This window comes from Bombyx mandarina, chromosome 24, assembly GCF_030267445.1.
Source record: "Bombyx mandarina strain Sakado chromosome 24, ASM3026744v2".
Taxonomy (NCBI): Eukaryota; Metazoa; Arthropoda; class Insecta; order Lepidoptera; family Bombycidae; genus Bombyx; species Bombyx mandarina.
Window position 1 is genome coordinate 1,306,368 of NC_143230.1, and position 26,894 is coordinate 1,333,261.

The 26,894-nt window shown below is 40.7% G+C and overlaps 2 protein-coding genes across 4 annotated transcripts in view; both read right to left on the minus strand.

Moving 5' to 3' along the window:
• sm (heterogeneous nuclear ribonucleoprotein L) overlaps positions 1–26,894 on the minus strand; it is a 406,278-nt gene that overhangs the window by 39,466 nt on the left and 339,918 nt on the right. The gene's annotated exons all lie outside the window — the stretch shown is intronic.
• LOC149499922 (uncharacterized) lies at positions 9,761–12,273 on the minus strand. The gene has a single exon (XM_089737981.1). It carries the CDS (start codon positions 11,944–11,946, stop codon positions 10,285–10,287), a length of 1,662 nt encoding a protein of 553 aa, XP_089594107.1. The 5' UTR covers positions 11,947–12,273; the 3' UTR covers positions 9,761–10,284.

A 26,894-nucleotide genomic window follows, 5' to 3' on the forward strand; every position in this document is an offset into this window, starting at 1 on the left:
TTTTTCGGTTATATCTTTTTTTTTGTCGTCTGTAGCGTTGCAAATTCATGTGATGTTCTTTATAACGTCAATTAGAATACGAATGAATCGGTAGCAAGCCAAATTGTCTTGGCTTCGTCTTAAATGCATGTTGTTTTTAAGCTATTGCATAGCTTTTATCGCGGGCCTTGAGCGCGGCTTACTGTAATCGTGAAATTCCGTAACGAAAAAAACCATACACCCCTCACTCCGCCTACCATGTAGGCTCGCGTTCAACACATTCACACGTTGCGCTTGTGTAGTGTTTGTGAATAAGCGCATGGCGTGACGTCACACTGCATGCGCATCATGAAAAGTCTGCCCATCTCTCTCTCGCGCGGTCTAGCTTATGAGTGTGAAGGGGACAGTTAAGGTTTTGCTTTTATTAATGTTTAATATAGCGTGGTCTTGTTTTATTATTGTTTTAGTATTAAATTATCATTGTCTAATTATAATTGCATAAGTTGATAAAAAATGCTATGCAATAGCTTTACCGCGGCAGTTCCCGAGTGCCACACGTTTTTTTTCCCCTCTAGTAGTATTATTTAATAATTTCCAAATTAAATTGAATATTCAACAAGATTATCAAAAAAAATGGAAATTATAATAACGGTCTATACATCTATACATCTGGTCCTGTCTTAATTTTACTTAATACCTATTCAAATTACAGTATTATTAAAAATATTGGTAATAAAATTTTCATTTAACCTCGTTGTTTGTGAACTGACTAGCTATCAGCCTGCAGATTTGCTCGCTTAGACTACACTTTATTTTGCATAGGCGCAGACCAATGCTGATTAGAGTAAGATCTCTTTTTTTTATTGCTTAGATGTGTGGACGAGCTCACAGCCCACCTGGTGTTATGTGGTTACTGGAGCCCATAGGCATCTACAACGTAAATTCGCCATCCACCTTGAAATATAAGTTCTAAGGTCTCAGTATAGTTACAACGGCTGCCCCACCCTTCAAACCGAAACGCATTATTGTTTCATGACAGAAAATAGGTAGGGTGGTTACCTATGCGACCTGAGGGGGTGAGGCCGCGCGGCGCGCTACCAGCACTCTAGCGCGCTGCCGTGGAGTAAATAGAGCGACCGGTCGACGGTGTATCGCGTCCCGACCCGGCAGGCTGGTTCTGGTCCAGCGGGGTATTCCGGGACACCAGCGGCACCGTCCGGGCGGCCTGACGGGCTGCCATACCGAGACGGCCGACGTTTCAGAGCCTTCGATTCGCCTCGAAGGCTCAGTCGGCTGGGCGTCCTTGGGGTGAGCCGCGCCGTCTGGTTGTAGTGTTGACCGCGGTAGCCCCCCTACCTCATCCGGGTTCTGACCTCGGAGGGGATCGGACGTCGGGTGTAAGAGTGCAGGGGAGTCGTTTAGTGGGTGGGCCCTAAAATCCTTGGGCCCGCGGTCTGCTCACAACACCATGCAGATCGTAGAGTCTCACATACCCCGCGCGTCCCTTTTGCGCGGGGACCTCGTAGGAGGTTCGGCCCTCTACCCGAAAAAAAAAAAAAAAAAAAAAAAAAAAAAAGGGTGGTTACCTATCCGTGGGACTCACAAGAGGTCCTACCACCAGAAATTACGCAAATTATAATTTTGCGGGTTTGATTTTTCTTACACGACGTTATTCCTTCACCGTGGAAGTAAATCGTGAACATTTGTTAAGTACGTATTTCATTGGAAAAATTGGTACCCGCCTGCGGGAAAGCCTAGCCTTTCCAGAGCTAAACTATTTCCACAATCCGAATTTTCTCGAAATACGTCAAAATATTTGTTTGGGCGTGGTGAGTACGTAACAGACAGAGTTGCTTACGTATTTATTTTACAACGAATATTAGTGTGGATTTTGAATTTTTTATTAACGGTTTTTATTAAGCTTACAAATTAACAGAACTGACGCGGTTGATCGCGTCGCCAGCCCTGGGTTCAAGTCCGCAATATAACACAATTGAGTTTTATCTGTGTCTCGCAACTGTCGGCGTGAATAAATTCATCCACATCATTACGCTGCTACATACATCGTCATCTCGCATTAAAACTGTATAATCTCAAAACTTACTAATTTTACAGGAGAGTGTTTTAACATGTGATAATAATTTTAATATTAATCATCTTTGCAACATTAATTTTTTATTTTTTACCAGTTACATTATCTGTCTTTTTAAGTAAGATAAAATTATGTATTAATTTTGTTAATAGTAGTCAAAACATAAGTAAACTAAAAAATAAAATAAAACTAAACTACGCTCTTTTGACATTATTTATTAAAAAAATACTGGTGATACCAAATAAGTATTTGACACACACGCATATACATACATAGGTTTTTTTTTTGTTTATTGTTAAATTCCGTGGGCAAATTAAGAATAGATTAATATTGTTTGACTTTAATATTATTTGTCTATAGTGTAACCTTGGTGAAACCTGTGATTATAGAAGAACATGTCTTTGACAATAGAACCTTAATAATGTTCAAGCTTATACTTTAAGGTTTGAAGGGGCTGCCGTTGCAACTATACTAAGACCTTAGAACTTATATCTCAAGGTGAGTGGCGGCATTTACGTTGTAGATGTCTATGCGCTCCAATAACCACTTAACACCAGTTGGGCTTTGAGCTCATCCTCCCGTCTAAGCAATAAAAAAAAAAAGAACGAAGGACTGAAAATCGCGTAATATGAAAATGCGTTATAAGAGTACCGTGTTATAAGCGGGATTCCCATCCCTACTAGAAGAAACCCGAGATCCTCGTTACGACAGATTACAGATATATGCGATATCTCGGATATATTCGACTTTTTATCTGCATGATGTAACTTGACATACGAAGATGAGATCGAGCCGATTTTGGGTACGCGCCGTGAGGGTCTTTCTATTTCAGTCGAGTGATAAGACATTTACTATCTTGAATCTGTCGGCTGCGATCTATTTTCACTACTTGGGATTATGGTTCATGGCGGTACTTTCTTTTAGTTTCAAAAAATTGTGTACTTCGAAGGAAAAATATTTTTAAATACTATATATAGTATACTTCTAGAGAAGAGTTTATCGAAATTCCATTGCCGAAAGTTTAAAGTACAATTTTGAAATTTGTTTTAACTATGATGATGCCTAATTTCAATTACAAATATATTTTTTCCAGATAATGTAACGTAATCATTTTAAAACTTGTACGTGGCAAAAAAGATCTCTGGAAACGCACTGTGGATGAACGCTGTGGCTCCAGGTAGTATGGGTGAACTCTACTCCGGTAGCGGGCGGTGCGATGGTAAAAACGAGATGATGGTATTGTGGTGTTAGCTCAAACAATTCCCAAAAATCCGAAGCGATGTGGTGGCGTTCACGTTTCTACGTAATGGGTGGTGCTTAGGCGAAAGTTTTTGTTGCAGCGTGCGATAGGTGGAGCCCAAGTGATTTCATTAGCCCACTGAGTTTCTCGCCGGATCTTCTCAGCGGGTCGCAATTTCGAGCCGGTGGTAGATTCAGCGAAGCACTGCTCACACGATTCGGGGCTAGTGTTAGCAAATTCTCTCAGGTTGAGCCCGTGAGCTCACCTACCCATCCGGGCGTAGCTGAAATAGCCCTTAGTAGAAATAGTGTGTTTACTGGTACGATTGACTTCCACGGTGAAGGAATAACATCGTGTAATGAAAGTGAAACCCGCAAAATTATAATTGGCGTAATTACTGGTGGTAGGACCCCTTGTGAGTCCGCGCAGTTAGGTACCACCACCGTGCCTGTTTCTGCCGTGAAGCAGTAACGCGTTTCGATTTGAAGGGTGGGGCAGCCGTTGTAACTATACTGAGACCTTAGAACTTATATCTCAAGGTGGGTGGCGCATTTACGTTGTAGATGTCTATGGGCTCCAGTAAAAACTGAATGGATTCAGCGAAACAGCCGCCGTGATCATACCGAAAGTACAATCTATCCATAATTCAAAATTCGAATCTACGAAATAAAATAGCATTTTTGTTAGCTGCCGCGCGGAGGAAAAACTAAAAGATTTAATACCTTTTTTTTTCTTTCTAAATACGAAAATTCTTTGAGCATAGGACACAGACATTGAAACCACTTACGTACGCACGCAAAGAAATTCTCGTTTAACTGTTAACATCTCGAGGAGGTTTCCGCGTGCCTCTTTTACTGTGACATACGTATTGGAGGAAAGAAAAAACGAAAAAAAAAAAAATGTCATACACGCCACGCTTGTAATTGTTACACGGTTATGCGCTCAGCCGAATCCTTCTTTCCTTTGGCACTTTGGTATATTTCCTTGTGCCCTAAATTTATTTCTTTATTTATAACTTTATATACTAAACAGTATAAAGGCGGACTTAATGCCATGGAATTCTCTAACTAGGGAGGTGCAGAGATGAACCTTGGTAGCTGTAGTGTGATAGTGATATTATTTAAACATATGTGTATATGTGACATACATAATATTTATAGATACAAATACTGGTACTTAAATAAATACATATCGACGCTTGAAAAGCAAACGTGACTAAGCTACAATAACTGCTTTGTAAATAAATGATAGGCAATAACCGTATTCGATGCGCAAAAAATATATATTTCTAGGTCTATTAAAATCATTTCAATCCTACAGCTAGATTCGTTAAAATAGATTTTGTTTTCAGGCATTTCAACTTTAAATTAGTCTACTGTAAAGTTCACGCATTGTCGCTTAGTCACGTTTACCTTTCAAGCGTCGATATACATAAATATATACATATAAAAATATATATAAATATTATATTATCAATTAGATGACTCTGCCAACTCTCTGAGAAACAGTTCTCGAACCCTCATCTAAATCTGACAATGAAAAAATATACATTTTTGTACCTTATTCGAATCTAAATTGATAATTTCCCTCATCAAGTCACGACGGACTCGCACAATGCGCTGATTGAATTCATAAAGCAAGTCAGAGCCTTCCTTCATAGGCAGCTCATTTATAAAAATCAAAAAGCTTTTATTTAAGTAGCAGGCCTACACAGGCGCGCTTTCAATGATGGCTCCCCGTTGTTTCGGAATGCGGGTTTTCAATATAACTATACTACACTGTAACATCCACGAGAAGTCGTCGTGGCCTAAAAGATAAGACGTCCGGTGCATTCGTGTTGAGCGATGGACCCGTGTTCGAATCCCAGGCGGGTACCAATTTTTTTAATGAAATACTTACTCAGCAAATGTTCACGATTGACTTCCACGGTGAAGGAATAACATCGTGTAATAAAAATCAAACCCGCAAAATTATAATTTGAAGGGTGGGGCAGCCGTTGTAACTAAACTTGAGACCTTAGAACTTATATCTCAAGGTGGGTGGCGCAATTACGTCATAGATGTCTATGGGCTCCAGTAACCACTTAACACCAGGTGGGCCGTGATCCATCTATGCAATAAAAAATAAATTGAACGTTAGAACGAAATTCACTTCGATTTCATAAATTTCGACTGAACAACGTACAGACATAAGAATGCATCCGGTTTGTAACGAAACATTCCCCTCGTGTTTTTTATCCTACCTTGTCTGATAGCCTTGAGAGGCTATTTCAGCTTCACCCTAACATGTAGGTGAGCTCACGGGGCTCAAACCGGAAGTGTTAATAACACTGGTCCAAAAGCAAGAGCAGTGCTTCGCAGAATCTACCAACGGATCGGAAACGCGACCCACTGAGAAGATCCGGCGAGAAACTCAGTGGGCTGTGTCTGTGAGTTAATTCGCTCGTCGAGCCCTTCGTCGCAAGCGACGTGTTCGACGAGGACGAGGACGAGGACGGTGACCGGTGCTTGTGGTACCTAAAAGCACCGTCAATGCATCGGGAGGATCCGTAATGACGTGTTTTGGGCGACGTCGACTATTTACCATTCGGTAGTTATAAATATTAACTATGTATATAAGTGACTTTTTCATCGTAATCTTCTACACTTCAAAATTGGAAAACTCGAAATCGATTATCTCGATAATTTGCACACGAATCACAGGCCGATCAACACAATTTTTTTCTATGATGAAACTGATTTTGGGGATTTAAAACGGAGGGAAGATCTTCTACCGAGCGGTTTTAATTGCTCGGTAGATCGACGGTCCGAATGTTGTTTTATTTTTTTTATTTTTTTTTCTTACCTAAGCTGAGAGCCTCGAGAGGCTATTTCAGCGTAACCCTAACGTTTGTAGGTGAGCTCACGGGGCTCAAACTTGATGACGTTGCTAACACGAACCCTAGCAAGAGCCGTGCTTCACAGAATCTACCACCGGATCGGAAACGCGACCCACTGAGAAGATCCGGCGAGAAACTTAGTGGGCTGTGTCTGAGAGTTAATTTACTCGTCGAGCCCTTCGTCGCAAGCGACGGGTTCGACGAGAAGACCCGAATGTTGTTATTCAGAGCTTGTATATATGCAAGCTTATCTTGAAAATGTCGTAAGCGAGATTTAGGCATCTGTCAAATACCTTGTGTTGTATGATAGAGATATCAACCGCCACAAATTAATAAAAAGACTTTTTTTCTGTTAGCATTTAAACCGTAGCGTCATTGAATTTTTAAGCTAAACGAACATCTGTTTTAATCTTATTTACAACAACAATAAACAAGATAACTAAAATCGGATGCTCCTTGAAGTGGCACAGACAAAACAGAGTAACATTAAATGACCCTTTACAAATATATCTTGATCAAAGTCAGACGTTTGGGGGTCACCGCGTCCCCGAGGGGGAGTTACACGACCCCCGCAGGGCTTATTTAACCCCTAAATAAACAGTGGCTCCACAGAATTGATAAAAAAAGACAGTACACATCTTTCAAGTAATGTTTCTGTCTAGAAAGATAGATTTACTAAATACTTTTTGAAGTTATACTTCTTTAGGCGCGTTATGAAAAATTGATGAGAGTGAAATTTTACGATGCGCGCGCACCGTGACACAAAATTAACAGAAATGAAGTTGCCCACTAAATCGCTCATTACAATACGATCGACGTAGCTTGGCGAGTCTGAATATAGCCGCATGTGAACTTTCCGAACCGTTTTTTTTTTTTTTTTTTTTTCCTACCTATGCTGATAGCCTTGAGAGGCTATTTCAGCTTCGCCCTAACGTTTGTAGGTGAGCTCGCGGGGCTCAACCGGAGAGTTGCTAACACTGGCCCTAGCAAGAGCAGTGCTTCGCAGAATCTACCACCGGATCGGAAACGCGACCCACTGAGAAGATCCGGCGAGAAACTTAGTGGGCTGTGTCTGAGAGTTAATTTACTCGTCGAGCCCTTCGTCGCAAGCGACGGGTTCGACGAGAAGACCCGAATGTTGTTATTCAGAGCTTGTATATATGCAAGCTTATCTTGAAAATGTCGTAAGCGAGATTTAGGCATCTGTCAAATACCTTGTGTTGTATGATAGAGATATCAACCGCCACAAATTAATAAAAAGACTTTTTTTCTGTTAGCATTTAAACCGTAGCGTCATTGAATTTTTAAGCTAAACGAACATCTGTTTTAATCTTATTTATAACAACAATAAACAAGATAACTAAAATCGGATGCTCCTTGAAGTGGCACAGACAAAACAGAGTAACATTAAATAACCCTTTACAAATATATCTTGATCAAAGTCAGACGTTTGGGGGTCACCGCGTCCCCGAGGGGGAGTTACACGACCCCCGCAGGGCTTATTTAACCCCTAAATAAACAGTGGCTCCACAGAATTGATAAAAAAAGACAGTACACATCTTTCAAGTAATGTTTCTGTCTAGAAAGATAGATTTACTAAATACTTTTTGAAGTTATACTTCTTTAGGCGCGTTATGAAAAATTGATGAGAGTGAAATTTTACGATGCGCGCGCACCGTGACACAAAGTTAACAGAAATGAAGTTGCCCACTAAATCGCTCATTACAATACGATCGACGTAGCTTGGCGAGTCTGAATATAGCCGCATGTGAACTTTCCGAACCGTTTTTTTTTTTTTTTTTTTTTTTTCCCTACCTATGCTGATAGCCTTGAGAGGCTATTTCAGCTTCGCCCTAACGTTTGTAGGTGAGCTCGCGGGGCTCAACCGGAGAGTTGCTAACACTGGCCCTAGCAAGAGCAGTGCTTCGCAGAATCTACCACCGGATCGGAAACGCGACCCACTGAGAAGATCCGGCGAGAAACTCAGTGGGCTGTGTCTATGGGTTAGTTCGCTCGTCGAGCCCTTCGTCGCAAGCGACGGGTTCGACGAGGACGGTGACCGGTGCTTGTGGTGCCTAAAAGCACCGTTAATGGATCGGGAGGATCCGTAATGACGTGCTTTGGGCGACGTCGACGGTTTACCATTCGGTCTACTGCGTCGGGTATGTAATTTCCAGCGGCTACGATGAGAGGGTTCTCATGTCGTGCCGCCTTCTCAAAATGGCGCAGCGATGCCGACTGTAGATACTTACTAAAAGAGTCGAGCTCCAGGTCGTCGTGGAGATCCACATTCCTAAGGAACCAAGGCGCTCCGACGGCTATCCTGCAGAATCGTGATTGAATAACCTGAAGGGATTTCAAGTGGGAGCGGGCTGCGTGAGCGAACACTACGCTTGCATACGTCATGACGGGGCGTATACAAGTTTTGTAGAGAGTTACCTTATTACGGAGGGACAGTTTGCTTCGACTACAAAGCATTGGATAGAGTCGTCCTAGTATAAACGCGGCGCGGTCGCGTACCGTTTTTATATGGGGACGGAATGTCATCCCTCTGTCGAGGGTGACGCCTAGATATTTGACCTTCGAGACCCACGGTATGGGCTGGCCAAAGAGAGTGATGGGACTAACGGCGGAGGTGTTTGCGCGCCTACTACGGAGTGGGATGCTCGAAGTGATGTTCGGAGGGCGACCCCTTTTGAAGAGCACCGCTGCGCTTTTCGTGGGGTTGATGTCAATTCGCCACTTCCGGAACCACTGTCCCATGGTGGCTACTGCGATCTGGAGTCGCCGATGAAGCAGCGACATCTTCCTACACGAGTAGTAGATAGCCGTGTCATCGGCGAAGAGCGCTAGATGGGTCTCCGGAGACCGGGGTATATCATTGATATACAAACTAAATAATAACGGGGAGAGCGCGGAGCCTTGCGGGACTCCGGCGGTCAGTTGACGGGGACGAGAACGAGTTCCCTCTACTCGATATCGAAACGAACGGTTCGACAAGAAGTCTCGTATGATGAGCACGAGTCTGTCTGGCACTCCCATGTTGTACAGTTTATAAATTAAACCGTTGTGCCAGACTTTGTCGAACGCCTTCGCGATGTCGAAGAAGAGGGCGCCGGTCGGGATTTGTTTACGCCTATTTAGTCCTATCAGGATGTGCTCCGTGAGGCGGTGCACTTGTTGTACGCACGAGTGTTTTGAGCGGAATCCGAACTGTTCGTCTATGAGAATTTTGTTCGCGGTAACAAAATCCCAGAGGCGTTTCCTAAGGAGACGTTCGTAAATTTTTCCTATCGTCGGGAGGAGACTAATCGGACGGTAACTAGAAGTTTCGTTTCTCGGTTTGCCCGGCTTATGTATACCGATAACGTCCGCTTCTTTCCACACCACGGGAAAGATGCAGTGCGTCATAGCGGCATTTAAAATTGTAGCCAACATTGCTATCAGTTGGACTGGCAAAAGTTTTAGCGCGCGGTTGCGGATGCCGTCGGAGCCGGGTGCCTTCCTAGGTTGTAGGTTGTGGATCTGTTACGGGGTGGGTCCAGGAGCTCTTTTTAAAAAAGGACACGGCGACTGGCACGGAGTTTATTTTATTAAAGAAGTAGTACAAATGATGTGTGTTTCCGCTACTCAAGCCAAATCTGTTCTACCGCGCTTTAGCAATATATCGTCTTTATATAGAGACAATGCATTCAAGAATGCCTTAGTCGGCATTATTATTTATATTACGTTATTATTGAGGGGCATATGTAACATCCCCCTCCTTAAGATTCATCGTCACCGATGAATGGTCACGGACGTTGACGTTGAGATAAACTAGAGCGGTAAGTATAGAATTTGGCTTTTGTTTTGGATAACAAAATAGGAAAACTAAAACATACGATACAGGATAAAACAAGTAAGTACTTAAAATAAAATAGTAACTATATCTTAAAGAAATAAACGTTAAGTACAATATCAAAAACACTTAAGTAATTATTAAGTAAAATACGAAAACAGGATATAGTAAGTAAATCTATAATTATTAAAGGTCTTAATTATAATTATTAATTAAACTTATACAATTTATTTAAAAGAATATAATGTATTATAACGTTACTCGACGACGACATTATTAGACGAATTTGACAACATAAGATTTCTCCTAAAAGGCCTAGGATATGAATAGTCTTTTTCACTATTTATTTGCACAGTTTGTGTAACATTATTATGATCGTTTTTACGATCTTTGTTGCATTGATTAAAGATTTGTATACAACAATGAGAATTATGTTTACTTGAACAAAACCATCTACGAAATCTAAATATAAGGTACAAGAAAAACAGAACAGTAAGAGAATAACTTATAGACATATAATGAACAGCATATTTTTGAAAGTGCGAAGGACTTTCCAAATGATTTAATTCTTTTTCTAGAGTATCTAGATGAATACTAGCGTGTAACAATGAGTCTAAATTATTAAGGTTATTTAATTTTAACAAGGGAAGTCTAGCTAAAGTTTTATTTAGTTTTGTACGTTCGCAACAATCATCTTCCAAAATGTTGAAGTTAGCTACTTGAGTTGTTACATTAGAAATAAATGTTTCACTAGACGAAAATTGTAAAGTTTTGAAGAAAGCTTTACAGTCTTTAAACAGGGACATTATTCCTGTTCCTAACAAAACATAATCATAGTTGAGACTATTACTAGAACAAGTTACATGTAATTTTCCAGGCTCAGATTGAACAAATATCCACCTATTTTTATTAAGTTTAAAGAAGGAATCTACGTGCCCCCTTAAGAGTTTTACCGAACATGAACTTGGAACCTTATTGACAACTTCGGTTAAGATAACTGTCTCACACGTTGGGTTCGCAAGCGTCGAATACACATTACCTAATTCACAAATATAACACTTTTCACTCACGAATTTGCACTTGTCTAAGTCTTCTAACAGTGAGTAAAGCATACGATCTGTTGTTAATGCCATGTATGGCTTGTTTGGTGCTATAAGTGCATAAGTGTCTGGTTTTGTTAAGTCATAAGGAACTGGCATAGGAACAATATGGTAAAGATTATAGACTTGAGGTAACACGAGGGGTATCTTGATTATAGTGATAATACGATTATTATGATAGTAGCATACTAGTTTAGAAATATCGATAACTTCGTGAATGTTCTGTAAAGATATTGATATAGGAAGTTCGCAATGCTTAGGTAGGTCATTTATATGTTTCTCCAACTCGACATATAATTGATATGGGCTGAGTACAGTCGGGTGCAAAATATTCATTTTACTAAATAAAATAGCGTTGTTTATGTCTTCGATATCGAAAGACAATGCAATGATTATACTTTCTAAGGACTGGAATAAAGAATTAAATTTTGTTTTTATTTGTAATTTATCGTTAGAATTTATAATATATTCGAATGCCGAATTTATGATTTCTAGATTTTTATTTAGACGTTTCTCGTTTTCACTGAATTTTAACATTGAATTATTAAATGTGGAAATTGTAGATTTTATCACATGTATATTATCACGCATAAGATGCGCTAAAGCTTTTTCGTCTGACTGTACTTGGTCGATAGCATCAGAGAACTTGACACCGTCGTTGGAATCTAGAGTGCCAAAGAATGTTTTAAGAACAGAGCCACCAAAGTCGAGTAGCCCACGTTTTGATCTACTTTGTCGACTACTAGTAAGATAGGATACAGATGCAAACTTTTTGATGTTATTATCGTGTTGACTTTGTAATGACGAAATGGCGTTCATGCAATCGAACTGTATTTTGGAGGACTCGAAGTCCTTACAGAAAGAGTTTACTTTTTCAAATAACTGATCTACTTTATCAAGATGAGACTGTATGTTATTAGTATTTAAATAAGTTACAACATTCCAGTTATCATTAGTAAATTTGACGTCAGATAGTCTATCGTAGTATAGACCGGGACTATCTGTTATCTGGGTTATGATTTGATGACTTGTACATAGCACTAAGATGGGCCTGAAAGGGAACAGAAATAGTAATAAGTAAGCATTCGTTTATTATCACCAATAAATCAAATATTGTAAAATAGTAAACATATAAAATAGTAAAAGTTTCAAATAGTTATTCAGTGTAAGATTATTATTATAATTATAATATAATTTTTTTTCTTTTTGAGTAAAAGAATTAAGTATGTTCGAAAATAAAGGGATTATTTAAACGAGTTAGCTTTAATAAGACTATAGTGCGTCGTCATTTGCTAATTTTATTTCATCATAATGGTGACGCACGTGTTTACGGTTCATTAATAAGGTGACCGTGTGGTTGCCGTTTAATTTTATGATTTTGTATGGACCCTTCCATACAGGAGATAAGGCTTTGTTTTGCTTATGATGGCAACGGACGTAGACCATGTCACCAATATTATAGGTAATCGGTTTCGAGTGAGAGTCGTAGTATTTTTTTGATCTTTCTTTTGACGACTCTATATTTTGTAAAGCTTTTTGACGGCTGTAATATAACCGGTGATTAAGTGCTCTTATATAATCGCTGTATGTATTAAGGTCGAGAGAGTCTATACTTTTAGGGATGTAGGGTTTAAACCCGAATAACAGTTCTAATGGTGAAAAGCCTGTGGTAGAGTGGATATTGGAATTGTACGCTAGCATTGCTGTTCTAAGATATAAGTCCCATGTATGTTGGTTTTCAACTATATACGACCTAAGATATTCTTTCAGAGTCGAATGACTTCTTTCTAGGGCGCCACAAGTCTGCGGGTGATATGGAGAAGCAAAAATGTGTTTTATTCCGAATAAACGCTCTAACTGCTTCATTACTTCGGAAGAGAAGTTAGCACCTTGATCTGTAATAATGATCTTAGGGATACCGATATGGGAGATATACTTTACTAATGAACGAGCTGTTTCTTCGGCGGAGCATGTGACCATGGGATATGCTTGAGAATATTTAGTGAGATCGTCTTGTAACGTAAGAATGAATTTGAATTTGTTATGGTGTGTTTCGGGTAATGGCCCCACTAAATCTAGGAATAACTTTTCATTAGCTCTAGTGGCGGTAGACGTGATTATCATTGGGGAGCGATTAACTTGGCGCAGCGGTTTGTTTATTTGGCACGATTTGCAATTTTTGACATAGTTTTCTATGTCTTGTCGCATATTTTTCCACCAATATAGTTCTTTTATTCGTCCTAACATACGAGCGACTCCGGGGTGACCTGCAGTCGTGGAATCATGGTGATCTCTTAATATTTTTTTGATTTCGGAAGGCGTAGGATATTGGATATTGTTATGGTAAATATTTACTTTGATTTGAGTGTCATGAAATAGAAACGCAACGATATTGTAAATTTTTGTAAATGACAATTTCGTGTAAGGGTCTGAGAAATCTGATATAGCACATTCTTTTTCCTCGCTATACCATGTAGTTATCATGTCACGGTAACAACGTAAAACATTAAAAATATCTTTATACGTAAACTCATCGTAAAAATGAACACGGACAAACAAATGTGTAAATAAATGACTGGCGTTACCGGTAGAATAAAATGAGTACAGTTCTCTCTCCACTTCACGTATGTCAGGCATAGTTGTGGACATTTCTATGATTTCTGAACAATATGGTACAGACTCATCAAGGTCAATTGAGGTAGGGTAGGCTATCAGCTTACATTTAGCTTTAAGTAGAGAGTCGTTAAATTCCTGAATATTTGTGTTAAACGGATCTTTCGATTGTCGGGACACTTTTAGATATTGTTCACAGGTTTCAGGAGTTGACGGTGACGGTTGCGAGGGCAGTGATGGAGAAGGGACTTTTGTAGGAGGTTGAGTAGGGTGGCTAGGCATTTCTTGTCCAAGAGGGGTTTCTGAAGGGACGGAACCTGGGGCGTTGAAGTCTATGGGGGGTGGTAACGGAGACAAGTCATCGAACGTAAGGGGCTCATCTACTCGAGACTGTTCATCAAGGTATGGGGGTGGTTGTAAAACGGTTGGTTCATCGAGAGTATGAACGAGGTTGCGAGATAAGGAATCTGCGTTACAATTTAACTTCCCCTTTTTGTATTCAATCTCGTAGTCGAATTCTTCTAATTTTAACCTCCACCTAACTAACTTAGAACCGGGGTCTTTGCAGTTAAATAGCCACTGCAAAGGTTTATGATCGGTCACGATTTTAAACTTGTGTCCATACAGATAAGGTCTGAAAACTTTTGTGCCGAAAATGATAGCTAAACATTCTTTTTCGGTTGTAGAATAGTTTCCTTCTGATTTGTTCAGGGTTCGAGATGCGAAGGCTATTGGGAGATCCTGACCTACTTCGCCTTGAGAAAGAATAGCAGAAACAGCGTAATTGGATGCGTCTGTTGTTAGTACGAAGGGTTTAGTAAAATCAGGGTACTGAAGGATAGGAGCCGAGGTTATTTTGTTTTTCAGTTCGTCGAAGGCTTTTTGTTGTTCACAACCCCATTGAAACGTAGCGTCCTTTTTTAGAAGGCTAGTTAAAGCTTTAGTAATATGGGAGAAATTTTCAATGAAGCGACGATAATAACCAACTAAACCTAGAAATGATTTTATATCACGTGGAGACTTCGGAACTGGGAAGTTAGTAACACAGAGAACCTTCTTGGGGTCAGGCATTACTCCTTTATCTGAAATAATATGTCCAAGATACTGTGCTTCTCGACGAAAGAACTCACATTTGTCCGGTTGTAATTTTAGGTTGTGTTCACGGAGCTTATGAAATATGTTTCTGAGGTTTTGACAATGAGACAAGAGATCGTGGTTGAAAGCGACTATATCATCTAAATATGTATAGCAATGAGTGCCTTGAAGGCCGCTTAGTACTATATTCATGAGTCTTTGAAATGTGGAAGGAGCATTTCGAAGACCAAAAGGCATACGCGTGAACTCGTAATGGCCCGAGGGCACACTAAATGCTGTTTTTTCGGTATCTTTCACCTTGACTTGATGAAACGAAGACGCGAGGTCAAGAGTGGTAAAGTATTTACTGTGGCCTAGCTGGTCCAGGATATCCGTGATGTTCGGAATAGGATAGGCATCACCAATTGTTACTTGATTTAACTTCCTATAGTCGATAACAATACGCCACTTAGGTTTACCGGAGGAGTCTTGTTTTTTTGGTACTACCCATATAGGTGCTGACCATGGTGAGATAGAGGGTTGAATGATTTTTTGACGTAGCATATCATTTATTTGTCTATGTACTTCCTCTTTATGACACTCAGGGAAACGGTAACTTTTAACAGCGATCGGTGTGTCAGATGTAGTGCGTATTTCGTGTTCAAGAGTTTTTGTACACGTGAGGCTGTCGCCTTCAAGAAAAAACACGTCTGAGAATTCGGAACAGATACTGCGTAAACATGTTTCTTCCTCCTTATTTAAGTGTTCGCAACGAATGGCATCTTGAACTCGTTTTTCCCGGACTGAGTTAAAACTAATTTGGTAACAGCATGACTCGTGAGTACTGTCGGAAGTATTAGACGGAGGGTCATTTTCTAGAATCAGAGACACGGGTTCGAGGGTGAAAGATAGGTCATGTAACCTTACTTCCGACTCAGAGGTATTCAGGACAGACAGATTAATTTTGTTATTTGGTTTAACACTAACTAGACATTTAGAAAAATACACACTAGGATAGTCTACATGCGTGTTTTTTAAAATTAAACCTTCCTTTAACTCCGGGTTAGTAACAGCGCATTCAATAAACATTTCGCTTCTTGGCGGAACGATATAGTAGGGTTGTGACATATGTAACTTGAAACGCTGCGTAGAGGGGCTAAGTATGCCCAGGTATTTCTCTGAATAATTAATAAATGCACTATTTTTGTCTAAAAAATCTGATCCTATAATACCATCGTAATCCAGGTTAACATCTTTAACTACGTGAAAATAAAAAGGTGATAGATTCGATTGGTTAGTTTTTATTGACAAAAGGAATTTGCCCAGTGATTCACAGTGTGAATTTACGTCATTGATGCCTTTGAATTTTATTTTGTGATTTTCAAGAACTGGTAAACAAGGAATACTGGTACTTTTTATAAGAGATATTGAACTTCCCGTATCAACTAATAACGAAATAGGATTCGTGGTATGGGATGTATGAACAAGTATGTAAGGTAACGGTGTGTTTTTATGCTGAGAAATATCGTACACTGTCGGCAAATATTCTTGAGATATCGCCGATGGCATCGTTTGAGGGGTAAGTTGACTGATTGATTTACGAGTAGTATCCGGCTTAGCGGATACCGGGGTTGACTTATCATGTGACTTTGTAAGCGATTTAGTAGAAGGCTTGGTAACCGGATTAGTAGACGAATTAGGAGACGAATTAGTAGACGAATTAGTAGACGAATTAGTAAACGAATTAGAAGACGAATTAATTGGCGAATTAGTGAACGAACTAGAAGTAGTTTTGCACGCTTGTGCATACGACCTAATAATTTCTTTGCATTGTTGCGATTTAGTAGAGTTACGTAATTTTGTGCCTGTTTGGTTTGCAGGCAATCGCCGGCACATTTGCGATACCTGACACGTTAGTTTAAATTACTGTCGGTTTTCTCGATTTCGCAACATTTAAAAGGCGAAGATTCCGAGTCAGGTGGAATATGATTAAGCGGGCGATATTTATTATACGAATTATTACGTAAGTTGTTATTGTATTCGCGTTTCTTACATTTCGCAATGTGATGACCTGGGTTTTTACAGTAACTGCAAACGATTTGGGGTGGAATTTTTTGTTTTGTGTCTATTTTTGTTGAATTAAATGAACTAGCTTGTGATGATAATTTTGGCTGTTGGTGATGAGTTGAATGAGACTTAGCAACGAAGTTCTGGATTTTTTCCTCTTCAATGGCGATATTAATTGCTTCGTTAAGATTTTTGGGGTTACGACATCGCACCATGTTACCAATACGAGGAGTCAGTCCGAACATAAAAGAGTGTATCGCCAGGTCCTCTGTCATGGCAATACGACCTGATAGGTCTTTTTTTGATGTATTAGAATTATGGATTTCGGTCTGCATCTCGGTTAGGCACGTATCGATTCGTAATGAAAATTCAGACACAGATTCGCCAGCACGTTGTTTACATGATTGCAAATCGAAAAATAGATGACTGTAGTGTTTAGTTTCTCCAAAATTTTGACGAAGAAATTCTCTCAACGATTCGAAGTTATCGAATATTTTATTTGAGCATGCTATTCTGGCTTTTCCTTCTAGCTTTGAAATTATAAATTTCAGTAATAGTCTTTTTTGACTGTCTGATGCAAGATCTAACGCATCCTGGCAGTTAGTCAAGAAGGCCGTAAGGGTCTCCCGACTTCCATTATATGGGTTGATAAAATTACATAGTACTTGAATAGGATATTGTTCGCTCAAGACTATTTCACTTTTAGTAGACATTATTACGAGTATTCGCTTTTGACAGTAACAAAACAGACACTAGCAGAAAGAAGGTCAACTAAAAAAATGTAGTAGTTATACGAGACGAATGATTCACTCACCGCAAGAATATCAGAGCTGTTAACTTCATCGGAGAACGCACGGATGATGGGATGGCAGCAAGGCGTTTGGCAGGCTTATACTGGAAGTCTTAATGTCGCAAACGGCAGGAACCGGCTTAGCAGGAACGAGTCAGCAGGAACGTTGCAAACGGCTTAGCAGGAACGAGTCAGCAGGAACGTTGCAAACGGCTTAGTAGGAACGAGTCAGCAGGAACTGGTGCAGTAGGGACGAATCAGCGGCTTGAATTTTCACGGGTACTGGAGCTTCGGGCGAATCTTCGGGCTTGTTTCACAGGAACCAGCAGGACGTCGATATCAGGCTTATTGGTTTTTGCGTGTTTTTGTCAGGTTGACACCAGCCGATCAATACTGACCGGCACGAGCGGGTATGATGTGGCAGATTTTTGTAAGTTTTTCTTTCTCACGATGTTGAAGATGGCGTTGAAGATATTTTGCAGGTTTTCTTCCTTTACGATATTGATGATGAGAGCAGCGGCAATGAGCGCAACGTAAAATCAAGAGCTCAAGACAATCCGGATAGCCAGTGTAACGTACTGACTATCCCACTTCTGACACCACTGTTACGGGGTGGGTCCAGGAGCTCTTTTTAAAAAAGGACACGGCGACTGGCACGGAGTTTATTTTATTAAAGAAGTAGTACAAATGATGTGTGTTTCCGCTACTCAAGCCAAATCTGTTCTACCGCGCTTTAGCAATATATCGTCTTTATATAGAGACAATGCATTCAAGAATGCCTTAGTCGGCATTATTATTTATATTACGTTATTATTGAGGGGCATATGTAACAGATCGCGTCTCTAACTTCGTCAGTGGTAATGGGGGGTAACGCGTCCGAGGGCGGCAGGGAAGCTCTGCGCTCGACCTCCCCGTCGACTAACTCGGAGTGTTCGGGGTCCGCGTGTTGAGTGCTGGTGGTGCACTGCTCTTGCAGTGCATCGGCCAGCAGCTCAGCCTTGTCATCGTCATCGAATGCCGGTGGTTGGCCTGAAGGGCGTACGAGGGGAGGCATAGTAGCGGTAGTTTCGGATTTGAGAGTCCTAGCTAGTCGCCAGTATGCTTGGTGGGAGGGCGCGAGTTGTTCTAAATAACTATGCCAATTATCGTTACGCGCGTCGCTTAAGCGGGAGTGGACTTCCCGTTGTAGACGACGCATCCGAATCCGGTTTGAATGCGTGGGTTCCGAACCGTACCGAGAATTACCGAATTTATACGATGTCAAGAAAAGGGATGTCCAATATGTGTGTTTGAGGATGTTGTTTAATCGTTTTTTTTTTCAAATTGATTAAAATTTAAATTAAAAAAAAATAAAAATTAAATAAATTTAATAAAAATAAGGTATAACTTCTTACGCGCGTACATAAGTACACGCACCCTTTTTTTTAATTTGCGACGGTAATCCTCTATATCAGAGCCATTTAAGGTTTTTTTTTTTATTGCTTAGATGAGTGGACGAGCTCACAGCCCACCTGGTGTTAAGTGGTTACTGGAGCCCCTAGACATCTACAACGTAAATGCGCCACCCACCTTGAGATATAAGTTCTAAAGTCTCAATTATAGTTACAACGGCTGCCCCACCCTTCAAGCCGAAACGCTTACTGCTTCACGGCAGAAATAGGCAGGGCGGTGGTACCTACCCGTGCGGACTCACAAGAGGTCCTACCACCAGTAATTACGCAAATTATAATTTTGCGGGTTTCATTTTTATTACACGAGAGGTCTACAGAGCGGGACGATAAGAAGCATAATTCTAAGATATATTTTGAAGCGAAAATCATTTTGAAACAAATTCGTATGCAGTTTTGTTTTTCTTGGTCTGGATTATATGTAATAATCACTATTGAAGTGCGACCTATACCTAAACCGTACTAAATTTCAAATCAGTCCAAGACCACACGCGAACGCGTCATAAACAATCAAAGAAACGCTACATTCATCTAGATAAAACCACTAACAATACGAAATATTCTATATGAAAATGTTGAAGCACATATGAATAAACTGCGCCCTGCTAATTATTTTCCAAACAAACTGTTCTATATCTTCTTTCTATCTTTGATGACCCAGAAACAAAAAGGAAAAAAGAAATGGTCCGATAATGAATACAAATCGAGATAAACATTGAATCGGATTGATATATAGGTATATCTTCATGGGCATATTAGAACATATGCACAGATTTTTTTCACTGAAGCAAACATTTACCTGACATTACAGCATTTGCCACTTGAGATATATATAAATATGAATCGCTGTGTTAGTCTCGCTAAAACTCGAGAACGGCTGGACCGATTTGTCCAATTTTGGTCTTGAATTATTTGTGAAAGTCCAGAGAAGGTTTAAGAGGTAGATAAATATGAAAATGCCCGGAATTAAACAAAAATAACAATTTTGTGTTCCCTTTGACGTGTCCCCCCGTCGGACGAATTTCTTTTGTTTGTTTTAAGTTTATTTTATCCAAAACTTTAGGTCTTTTGTTTCTCGATTGAGGCACTACGAAGTTTACCTTTATCTTCTTATTTTGCTTTATGTTCTCCAGAATTTCTGTTAATTAAATGGTTTTCTGGAAGAAATCGCTTTTAATGCGTAATTATAAATAAATAGTAAAAAAGGTATTTGGTATGTAATAAATGTTGATTGTTTTCTAATGTTAATTGTGTTTTGGTGTGCAATAATGTTCTCTCTCTCTCTCTCTCATCTACAGGTAGCCCTCCTACAACACGGTAGATACTTTCCTACAAAGACCCGTGTTGTGCGAAAACGCGTTATATGAGACTAGAAGCCGGTACAATTTTTTTCTGAATGAAGCATCTCAACTATGCCTGTATGTATTTTTTTACCTATTATACATAGAAGATAAGCAATAGAATGTCGGTTATTCCCATATATTGTGTGTTCATAGTGCATAATGTAATTTTTTTAATCATATATAACCAAAATCTCGGTATCGTGTTGTAGAAGTACTGCGTTATAAGAGGGTTTTGGGGAATTTTTATTTTCGCGTTAGAACGAAACTGCGTTATAAAATACCGCGTTATAGGAGGGTTACCTGCATGTCAAATACTCGACACTAGTTGGGTTGAAGTTAGGAGATGCGGGGATGATATGCGGAGATATGGGGTGCACGATGTCAGTAGTTATAAATATTTTATGAACAGATATGAGGAGAAGGATTATTTTGATAATATCCTGAAAAGCACCGCACGCTTTTTTTACAACTAAATCATTTTTTCTTACACTATTTTTATTCATTATTTTTAAGATTTATTATAAAGTTTTTTTTTTCTATTTTTTAGTGGGATTTTCTATAAAAGCTTATTTTGTTAGTTTTTTATACTATTATTTATTTCTTCCCAGAGTTTGAAGTCGTTCAATATGCATTTATTTTGTTTTCAACCTATTTCATAATTTTCTAACGGCATATGCTTATTTATGTCATAAATTTACTAAACTCAGTAGCATCCCTTAAACAGGTTTGCCGGGTAATAGTAAAAAAAAATCACGATGGTTTTTTCCGTTTATCAATGGAACCCCAAAAACCGTCTCGTTCATTACTTCATTAACCTTTCACCCAATTCTTTTGTTTCTTTTTCACCTGATGACGGAATTATCTAAGCAAAATCACGAATCTTTTAACCTCACAAACAAGTTAAAACTTGGGAGAGATTCAACTTTTTTTTTTGTACTAAATCTCATCTCGCAGGATTTTCTTCTTTAAAAGTTTTAATGAGGACAACCCTGTTCATAAAACGACGAAGGTATTTATTATCAACTTTCGAATTAGAGAGCTATTTTTGTACACCTACTCAACATTATTGTTGCTACTGCTTTACGGCCAAAAACAGGCAGAGTGGTGGTACCTACCCGCGCGGACTCACAAGAGGTCCTACCACCAGTATAGTGGTGGAAAAATAGAAGTGGAAAGAAAGAGGTCAAGAGTGGCATAGCCACATGGGATCTCTTCTTCATCGTTCCCTCATTGCTGAGGATCGCGATCACGTGTGACTTTCCTCCATAGTTTTCGGTCAAGAGTGGCATAGCCACATGGGCTCTCTTCTTCATCGTTCCCACATTGCTGAGGATCACGATCACGTGTAACTTTCCTCCATAGTTTTTAGTCAAGAGTGGCATAGCCACATGGGCTCTCTTCTTCATCGTTCCCTCATTGCTGAGGATCACGATCACGTGTGACTTTCCTCCATAGTTTTTAGTCAAGAGTGGCATAGCCACATGGGCTCTCTTCTTCATCGTTCCCTCATTGCTGAGGATCACAATCACGTGTGACTTTCCTCCATAGTTTTTAGTCAAGAGTGGCATAGCCACATGGGCTCTCTTCTTCATCGTTCCCTCATTGCTGAGGATCACGATCACGTGTGACTTTCCTCCATAGATTTCGGTCAAGAGTGGCATGGACCGCATGGCATAGAATAATACCATCAATCGCTTTCTTTACTAGATCTGACCTGGCTGGTATTCTGTCCACGTCGCGCTTGCCTTCTACGCGACCCAAAATAATTAGCTTCTCTAATTCACGTCTGGTCCCATCCAATTACGATGAAATTGGACTCCAGCATCAACGTCGCCATCCACTGCGCAGAGGTTAGGAAAGAATGGTGTAACATAGTCCCAACAAAAATGCTCCATTAACGTGACGACCTTTAGCACTGCGGAACACGATGCAAGAAGAAGAAGGATCTTGAGGAGGTGACGTCATACATTAGGATAGTGACTAGCATCTAGCATCAAAAAAGCATTACAGATCCTCCCGATCCATTAACGGTGCTTTTAGGTGCCTCAAGCGCCGGCCACCGTCCTCGTTGAACCCGTCGCTAGAAGGGCTCGACGAGCGAATTAACCCAAAGACACAGCCCACCCACTGAGTTTCTCGCCGGATCTTCTCAGTGGGTCGCGTTTCCGATGCGGTGGTAGATTCTGCGAAGCACTGCTCTTGCTAGGGCTAGTGTTAGCAACACTTCCGATTTGAGCCCCGTGAGCTCGCCTACATGTTAGGGTGAAGCTGAAATAGCCTCTCAAGGCTATAGGTAGGAAAAAAGAAAAAGAAAAAAAAACAACAATTTGCTGGCTAATAAAAGGTTCCCGCAGTCACGATCATCAATTCAGGATTCCTCTATTAAAAATGTCAAGTATTCTTCTTCCGAAACAAATGAGAACGCAAACAGGATATATTATATCCGCTTTTTGTATATACATATCCGACGGCCTGGGATAATTATTATGCGGATATTCAGCGCGATACGTGAACGTGTCTGTGACATGTTTTTAATGAGATCATGTAGCCGTTTCAAGGGTCTTGTTTTTTTGAAAACGAAAATGAAAGAACTTTTTTAAACAGGTATTCATATTTAAAAAGGCAAAAATATAACAGTTAAGTTCCATTTCGTCGTCTGTCTGTCGATTTTCATTATCCTTTTATTGACTTATTTGACGAAACAAGTTTGTCTTTCTTTTCATACGTCGTTAACAATAATGACCAGTTAGCAAACCTCAGACACAGCCCACTGAGTTTCTCGCCGGATCTTCTCAGTGGGTCGCGTTCTCGATCCGGTGGTAGATTCTGCGAAGCACGGCTCTTGCTAGGGTTCGTGTTAGCAACGTCATCAGGTTTGAGCACCGTGAGCTCACCTACTAGTTAAAGCGACGCTGATATAGCCTCTCAAGGCTATCAGCTAAGGTAGGAAAAAAAAAGAGAGACAAGTTAATACACAAAACGAATTTAAATCTTCAAATATCAATGAACACGGTCGTGTTGCTGTCATAATGCGAAAACAATTACCGATACAAGGTAATGTAAGAAGAAATATCAAGAAATATTTTTTATAGAAATATTGACGGTAGTTCAACATAAGAATTTTTTTTTATTGCCTTTGTAGGCAGACGGGCATACGGCCCACCTGATGGTGAGTGGTTCCCGTCGCCCATGGACTTCAGCAATGCCAGGGGCATAGCCAAGCCGCTGCCTACCGCTTAATACTCTCCACAAGCCTCGTTTGAAGAAGGACATGTCATAGCGCTCGGGAAACACCGTGGAGGGGAGCTCATTCCATAGCCGGATGGTACGTGGTAAAAAAGATCTCTGGAAACGCACTGTGGATGACCGCAGTGGCTCCAGGTAGTATGGATGAACTCTACTCCGGTGGCGGGCGGTGCGATGGTAAAAACGAGATGCCGGTATCATCTCGAACAATTCCTCAGAGCACTCCCCATGGAACATACGGTATAAAATACAGAGGGAACCGAAGTCCCTCCGCAGACCCAGAGGCTTCCAATGTCGACGAAAAACGCCTTAGACGCGTCCGTGTAGTGTGACCACGAAAACATTGACGTATACGATATGTCTGTAATAAGGTTGTCTGTAGTAAGGCTGTTTCAAGAGTCGTCGTGGCCTAAAAGATAAGACGTCCGGTGCATTCGCGTTGAAGCGATGCACCCGTATTCGAATCCCGCAGGCGGGTACCAATTTTTCTAATGAAATACGTATTCAACTAATGTTCACGATTGACTTCCATGGTGAAGGAATAACATCGTGTAATAAAAATCAAACCCGTAAATTTATAATTTGCGTAATTACTGGTGATAGGACCTCTTGTGACTCCGCACGGGTAGGTACCACCACCCTGCCTATTCCTGCCGTGAAGCAGTAATGCGTTTCGGTTTGGGGTGGGGCAGCCGTTGTAACTATACTTGAGACCTTAGAACTTACATCTCAAGGTGGGTGGCGCATTTACGTTGTAGATGTCTATGGGCTCCAGTAACCACTTAACACCAGGTGGGCTGTCTGCTCGTCCACCCACCTAAGCAATAAAAAAAAAAGAAGGTGATGAAGATAACAAAACCGAAATGAAGACATACAAGTCGTTTTAATCGTGTTTCCGACTCGCAAATTATCTATAAAAATATTGTATGTAGGGTGGCGATATCCATTCACAGGTGCGGAGGCTTACGATTCGGCCTACCACCAACCGGCAATTTTTTTTTTTTATTGCTAGATGAGTGGACGATCTCACAGCCCACCTGATGTTAAGTGGTTACTGGAGCCCATAGACATTCACGACGTAAATGCGCCACCCACCTTGAGATATAAGTTCTAAGGTCTCAAGTATGGTTACAACGGCTGCCCCACCCTTCAAACCGAAACGCATTACTGCTTCACGGCAGAAATAGGCAGGGTGGTGGTACCCACCCGCGCGGACTCACAAGAGGTTCTACCACCAGTAATTACGCAAATTATAATTTTGCGGGTTTCCTTTTTATTACACGATGTTATTCCTTCGCCGTGGAAGTCAATCGTGAACATTGATTGAGTACGTATTTCATTAGGAAATTTGGTACCCGCCTGAGATTCGAACACCGGTGCACCGCTCAACACGAATGCATCGGACGTCTTATCCGTTAGGCCACGACGACTTCAAATGATGGTTTATGTTTAAACTATAATAGCTAAGACTGTCTTACGTCTGACTTAGTTCACAAGATAATAGCTATTAAACTGATTCGTGTTTAAATAATTATTTTTTTGATCGCGTGTCGGAAGAATGGACAGTTTGGAAAGTCGAAATCGTGGACATGTGACTTATACCTCCGTTGCGTCTAGTTTTATTGCTATTGTTTCGTGCTCTGAGAGGTCCTCTTCAAAACCCTCCTCGTGCATACAGCAACCTTGAATAAGTTTTGTTTTTTGTTTAGATCGGTGGACGAGGCCTAATTTATGTTAAGTGGTTACCGGAGCCCATAGACATCTACAACGTGAATGCTCACCCACCTTGAGACATGATTAAGTCTCAGTTTAACAGTAAAACGGCTGCCTTACCCTTCAAACCGAAACGCATTACTGCTTCACGGTAGAAATAGGTAAGGCGGTGCTACCTACCCGTGCGGTTTTCCTACCAAAGCTGATAGCCTTGAGAGGCTATATCAGCATCGCCTTAACTAGTAGGTGAGCTTACGGGGCTCTAACCTGATGACGTTGCTAACACGAACCCTAGCAATGGCCGTGCTTCGCAGAATCTACCACCGGATCGGAAACGCGACCCACTGAGAAGATCTGGCGAGAAACTCAGTGGGCTGTGTCTGTGGGTTAATTTACTCGTGGAGCCCTTCGTCGCAAGCGACGGGTTCGACGAGAACGATGACCGGTGCTTGAGGTACCTAGAAGCACCGTTAGTGGATCGGGAGGATCCGAAATGACGTGTTTGGGGCGATGTCGACTGATTTCCATTCTGTCCGCAGGATCGGGAATGCGTGCGGACTAACAATACGTCCTACAACCAGTAATTACGCAAATTATATTTAGTACGCAAGTTATATAACTACAAACGATAACGCTACTAGCATCATACGAAAAACTCTTCTCGAGTAAGAAGCCTCAAGGAAACACATGGAAGGCGAATCATTTGCATTCGACGTGTTGCCCCCGAACAAAATATTCGCAATAAGCCCGGGAGAAACTGACAGCCCGGAGCCAATACCGAAACGGAGAGCATTCCTAGTGACTGTCGCAATTGAAACACGGAGGGAGGGAGGGAGAAACGTCACACTCAACTGAAAATATTTTAAATAGGTCCGTATTGTGAAGAAATTCAATTGTGTCTTGGTGTTTCAAAGGAATACTGGAAAACTTAAAGTTTTACGGTGAGCGGTTAACGGAATACCGTCCTTAAGCTCGATACGCGAGAGCCTAAATTGTGTTATCATAACAATTGCCTACCCATCTAATTAGAGAGCATGGCAGCTTCGCGGCAGGAACGAGCATGACAGTGGTGTCGAACTGTGGGTGCTAACAATAAACTCTACCTACCATATTATTATTTTTTTATTGCTTAGATGGGTGGACGAACTCACAGCCCACCTGGAGTTTTTTTTTTTTTTTTTTTTTTTTTTTTTTTTTTTTTTTTTTTTTTTTTATTGCCTTTGTAAGCAGACGGTCATACGGCCCACCTGATGGTGAGTGGTTACCGTCGCCCATGGACTTAGGCAATGCCAGGGGCAGAGCCAAGCCGCTGCCTACCGCTTAATACTCTCCACAAGCCTCGTTTGAAGAAGGACATGTCATAGCGCTCGGGAAACACCGTGGAGGGGAGCTCATTCCATAGCCGGATGGTAAGTGGCAAAAAAGATCTCTGGAAACGCACTGTGGATGATCGCAGTGGCTCCAGGTAGTATG

Excerpts from the sequence above, each read along its gene's own strand:
- LOC149499922 (XM_089737981.1), bottom strand. The coding sequence starts at position 11,946 with ATGAACGCCATTTCGTCATTACAAAGTCAACACGATAATAACATCAAA.